This window comes from Suricata suricatta, chromosome 13 (genome assembly GCF_006229205.1).
Source record: "Suricata suricatta isolate VVHF042 chromosome 13, meerkat_22Aug2017_6uvM2_HiC, whole genome shotgun sequence".
NCBI classification, from domain to species: Eukaryota; Metazoa; Chordata; class Mammalia; order Carnivora; family Herpestidae; genus Suricata; species Suricata suricatta.
The window spans coordinates 863,149-868,389 of record NC_043712.1 but is presented as its reverse complement, the minus strand read 5'-3'; the positions used below and the strand labels follow the sequence as shown (position 1 = coordinate 868,389).

At 68.2% G+C, this 5,241-nt stretch overlaps 1 protein-coding gene across 6 annotated transcripts; it reads right to left on the bottom strand.

Moving 5' to 3' along the window:
* Nucleotides 1–1,046: 1,046 nt before the first annotated feature.
* FBXW5 (F-box and WD repeat domain containing 5) lies at nucleotides 1,047–5,235 on the bottom strand. Of its 6 annotated transcripts, XM_029919964.1 has the most exons (9): nucleotides 4,869–5,235; nucleotides 4,173–4,388; nucleotides 3,697–3,854; nucleotides 3,232–3,406; nucleotides 2,971–3,119; nucleotides 2,484–2,898; nucleotides 2,164–2,311; nucleotides 1,880–2,092; nucleotides 1,047–1,802 (listed from the first exon to the last, which is right to left on the bottom strand). In XM_029919964.1, exons 2-9 carry the CDS (start codon nucleotides 4,363–4,365, stop codon nucleotides 1,559–1,561), a joined length of 1,695 nt encoding a protein of 564 aa, XP_029775824.1. In that variant the 5' UTR covers nucleotides 4,366–4,388; nucleotides 4,869–5,235; the 3' UTR covers nucleotides 1,047–1,558. The 6 variants fall into 6 exon arrangements, with proteins under 6 accessions (XP_029775824.1, XP_029775821.1, XP_029775823.1 ...); XM_029919961.1 differs by having other exon boundaries at nucleotides 2,484–3,119; XM_029919963.1 differs by having other exon boundaries at nucleotides 2,484–3,095.
* Nucleotides 5,236–5,241: the final 6 nt, after the last annotated feature.

Sequence of the window (5,241 nt, the reverse complement as noted above, 5' to 3'; positions counted from 1 at the left end):
CAAGCACTCTGCCTGCTCTCCTCCATCTGGCGCCTTTTAGAGTCCATGTGCTTTTCTTACCCTGTGTTTTTGTCCTGTAGATTTTACTGTTTCCGTGAGGGGGTCGACCTGGGTGTGTCTTAGGTCCTCTTCAGAACACCGCCGTGTCTGCGGCTCCGGGGGCGCCGTGCACTTGGGGTCGCTGGCGACTTCCCGTGGCTCCGGCTGCTCGGTCTCGGGGCATGCATGATCTGCCCCTGCCTCCGAGTCTCCCCCCCCTTGTCCTCCTATCCCATGGCTCTGAGATGGGCCCCGGCAGCCCCGGGTCCCTGTTGCCACCACAGGCTGAGGCCCCCTCTCCGGCTGTGCGGCCCGTGCGGGTGGACACTGGGCCCTCTGCCTCCCCAGCCAGAGCCCCTCCCGGGCCCTGGCCGGCCCTCTCCCTGCAGCCAGTGCGGCCCCAGTGCCAGCAGCCTCTGCTCTGGCCTAGAGGGACATCAGCTCCCGAGGGCCTGTCGTGTCTCCTGGGTTTGTCTTCAGGGTGGCGATGGCAGCCATGCACGGAGTGGCATGCAGCTCAGCACGGCCTAGGTGCAGCCAGGCGCAGAAGCCAGGCCCCCGCCACATCGGCACCCCTACCCATCTGTCGCCGTGACCCAGGACGTCCTCAAGTGAATGAAGGGGGCAGGTGAGCCCCCAGGTCGGGCCTGGGTCAAGCCCGAGAGTACGGAAGGGGCCACCTCTGCCCCACGTCCCCGTCACCACGTGTGCCGTGCCTGCGGAACTCTGGCTCCGCACCCCCGCCTGCCATGCGCCTCGAGTTCCGCAGTGCTCCCCTTTACATCTCCCTGCTGGGCGCGGGCACGCGTGGCGGACATGCTCTGGCATTTTCTGCACACCGGTGACCCCTTCTGCTTAGAGGCTGTGGGGCATGGTGACCGAGGACCCAGCCAGAGCCACATTGCCTCCCCTAATGCCTCAAGTGTCCTGCTACCCAGCAGGCAGGCCCGAGGGTCCGCGCAGATCCCACCAGGCCCCTCCCGGCACACAGAGATCAGACGGCGGGGTGCTACTGCCAACTGTTTATTCAGGCCCCGGACAGGGGACCAGTGACATGCAGTTTGCCTGGGCCCACGGCAGACTGACTCGCGCTGCCGGCCCTGCTGGTGCACGGACCAGTTCCCAGAGGAAATGCCACTCTGGGTGCACAGGGCCAGCCACGGGTCACATGTGATGCTGGCGGTCCTGGGACCCAGGCCCTGGGGGAAAAGGGTGGGTGAGGAGTGGGGCCCCCCAGCGTCCAGTGCATCCCACGCCAGCCGGAAGGCTGCCGCGGTGCTCAGTCATGGCTGTGGGAGGCGGCGTGTGGGGTGAGCGTGGCGGGCGGGGGTCGGGCTGCCCCCTCTCGGCGGCCCTGCTGAACTCCCTTCCTAAGGCATTACTCTCCAGGTTCCTGTGCCCGCCGCACGGTCTGGGCAGGGGCTGGGCCCTTGGCAAGGGGCTGTACGCGCCTGTGGCTTCGTCAGTGGGTCCCAGCAGCCCAAGGACACCCAGGACACTCCAGTCGGCCAGCACCCCCTCAGCGCCTCTGGCTGGCAAACCAGGAGAAAAATGTGTGGGGGCGTGGACGGGGGGCCTGGTGGGCGCGCACAGTGCGTGGCGAACGCCAGGCTTTGATGGTGGCGTCGTCGCTGGCCGTCAGCAGGAGCTCCTGCTCTTGGGGACTGAAGACCACAGAGTTGACCACATCCTGGTGCCGCAGCTTGGCCAGGCAGATGTTGTAGTGCCGGTCCCAAATGTAGCCGTGCCGGTCCTCCGCGCCGCTGCGGGACAGCCAGGCGTGAGTCCCCCGCCCGCCCCGCCCCACCTGGGCCCGCCCCGCCCCGCCCCGCCCCGCCACCTGGCCACAAAGTCCCTGCTGACGTCCAGGAAGATGAAGAAGCACTCGTCGTTGGGGGTGTAGGCGCGGTGGGCCCGCAGCGCCCGCTTCACCTCCCGCATGGTCTTGAGGTCAAACACCAGCAGGTCGATCTCCTCGGCGATGGGCGGTGGCTGCATGGGGTCGGCCACCACGGAGCCGCTGGGCCAGGCCCGGCTGTTCACGTACAGGTACCTGGGCAAGGGGCACCGCGCTTGGTACCGGCAGCCTGCGCGGCCCCGCCCGGGACCCTCTCGGGGGCCCACCTGTTGTCCGGGGACAAGCCCATGCCGATGATGTGTCCGTGCACGTCGATGACGTAGTCCAGGGCATCAAAGAAGGCGTCTGAGCCCCGCCCCTCGCCCAGCACAGGCCCCGCTGTGGTCATCTGGTGTGGCAGGATCTGCTTGATGCCTGCGGGGGGGCCGGGTGAGGGGAGCGGCGTCACCTGAACCAGAGGCCCTCGCGGAACACGGTCCCAGAGACTGGACCGGGGTGGCCCCCCAGACTCTCTCCCCGCGTGGCCACGGGAGCTTCGCCCCCCACCCCCAGGCTCTACAGACTGAGGAGGGCCCGCACCCCCTACCGATCTGGTGTGGCGAGTAGGTGAGGCAGCCCGTGGTGAAGATGAGGAGCTTGCGGGCGGCGGCCATGCTGTGCTCAGGGGGCTTGGTGCGGCCCTGGGCCAGCAGCTCGGCCACCTTGGTCTCCAGCGCGTGCTCGGACAGCGGAGCGTGTGCCCGCCCGTCCAGGAGCCCGTCCAGGAAGCGCCGCAGGCCCTGCTTGGTGCGGGCCGGAGCCGGCCCCGGGCCCACCGCCTCGTCCTCACTGTCGCTGCCCAGGTCAAAGACGCGGCCGGCGGGTGCGCCTGCGTCCAGCAGGAGGTCCGGGCTGTCGAAGCGGCTGCAGTCGGCCACCATCACGGTGCGGATGGTGCTGGCGTTCAGGTTCTGGATCTTGAAGAGCCGCTTCACCACGTTGACGTTCTCTGACTCCACGTCCTGGGGGTGGGAGACAGCGGGTGGGCAGCAGGCCGAGGAGGGGGCAGCCGCGGGGGCCGCGCGCGCCCGCACCTGGAAGGCGTTGTTGAGCCAGAGCACTGAGCAGGAGGTGACGTCTCCGATGCGGTGCAGGTTCCCCGAGATCAGGCTGGTCTCCGTGAGCCAGCAGCCAAACACGTCGTAAGGCTTGTTGCGCACTCGAGACAGCAGGGTGAAGTTGTCTGGGTGGTGGGAAGGGGCACAGGGCTCTAGGGGGCGGGGCCCCATGGGGGCAGGGCCCGTGGGGGGCGGGGCTGGCCGGGACAAGGCTGCCCGCCCCAGGCCGCCTCTTACCTAGGCTGATGACTGCGATCTCGCCAGAGGAGGAGTTGTGGGGCCCCAGGAACACCCCTGACGCCAGCAGCAGCGAGTCGTCCTGGTTGAACTGGGAGAACTGGGTGTAGCTCCAGTTATAGGGCCGCATGTCCGCGCTGTGCAGCAGCGAGACGGTCAGGTCATTGTTCCAGATCTGCACGAGGGCTCAGTCATCTCCGGGCCTCCTGTGCCCAACCTGCACATGACCCCCGGGGCTCGTGCTGCAGGCCCCTCTCCTGGCCAAGCTCCTGCCCAGAAACCACCACCGGGACCCTGCTCCTTGCCCCTGGCTGGCACCCGAGGTGTGTGGCTCCACGGGGTTGGGCTCCTGGCTCTCCATCAGCAGTGAGGGCCTCCAGCCAGCCTCCGTGCCGTGAGCCCCAGGTCCTTGTCCCTCCCCAGCTGGCTGGGCGGCCCGGCCCGGCCCCCGTGGGCTGTGCTCACCTTCACCGTGCAGTCCTTGGAGCAGGAAGCAAACTGGTAGCCGGAGTGCGAGAAGCTGAGGTGCAGGACCTGGTCCGTGTGCTCCTTGAGCGTCTGCACCTCCACGCAGGGCACCGTGTCGTAGAGCCGCCGAAACTCTCCGTACCAGGAGGTGGCCGCTGGGGGGGGCAGGGGGGTCACTGCTGGGTCCCTAAGCCTCCGTTCCCACAGAGGCCAGCACCCAGACAGCATGGAGGCCAGCCCTGCTCCTGGAGGACACTAGTCACCTCAGCTGCAGGGCTGTCACCACCCCCCACCGGACCCTGTGCTCGGGGATGGCCTGTCTCACGTGCGGGCCACATGGTGCCTCGATGACCGCTGTGCAGACCTGGACAGCGGGGGACCACTGCGGTGGCTTCACGCTGCGGGGGCATGTGAGCGGCCTGCCTCCCACCCAGCCAGCCTGGTGGGGCACGGAGCCACGTGCAGGCCCTGACCTGGGTGCCGGGGCACGTCGCGGGCCACCCGGTAGTAGCGGTAGAACTGCTCCCTCCACAGGAACTCGTCCCGGGACACAGCGTGCCACTGGCGGCACACCAGGCCGGCAGCAAGCACGTCCGCCGGGCCCAGGCTCAGGAAGATCTGGTAGATGAGGCTGTCAGGGAGCAGGGGCGTGCCCCCCTCGTCCATCGTGACATTCTGCCCGGGTAGCCCTGAAACCCACACACAGTCCCCTCAGTTCTCAGTTGCACTGTGGGAAGGGTACCAGCCCCAAGGGACCTGGGACTGTGTTGGGGTGACTGCCCTGCTGGGAATCCCACCGGACTGAGAGGGTGTAGAGGGCCGGCTGGCACTGCCCACCTGGCTAAGGATCCGACAACTTCAAGCCCCCTGACCCCACACTCCTGGCGGGTCTCCATCAAGTCCTAGTGATTCCCTGGGACAGGATGCGTCTGGGAGGGCAGCAGACACCTTCCAGCACCTCCTGGACTGGTCCAGCGGCAGGTGGGAGTGTGGGGCGGTCCCTCTGGGCCCCAGATCTGATCTCACCCCAGCAGGGTTCTGGTCTGGGGGACTGGCTCTGACCTCCTCCAGCTCATGGGCCCAGAGAGATGTGGACGCCTAGGCTAGTGACTGATCCGAGGCCAAGAAAGGAAAAGCCGGTGACCCGCACGCACTCCAGTCACTCTGACCTTGTAGACACAAGGCTTCGGAGCCGTCAGCTTGGGACAGAGGTCCTTCCGAGAAGCTTGGGGCCGGCGGGACCTGGACCTGCCCGCCCGCCACAGACGCCGCCAGGGGCACCAGCCAGCTCTTGGCCTGTGCCTTGTGGTCTAAGCGAGCCCTGCCAGGCGGTCAGCGGGCCAGCGCGGCCACTGCCCAGCGAGCTGTGGGCGGGGCGGGGGCTGCCAACGCCCCCTCCCACCTTCCTTCCGAGGGGCTGCCGGGGGCGGGGCCTCGGCTCCGCCGCGGGTCTCGGCGCCGAAGCCTCTGCGACACATTCATCGACAGAGGGCGCGGCCGAGGCCGAGGGGCCGGATTCTGGGGAATGGGGGGGGTCCGGGG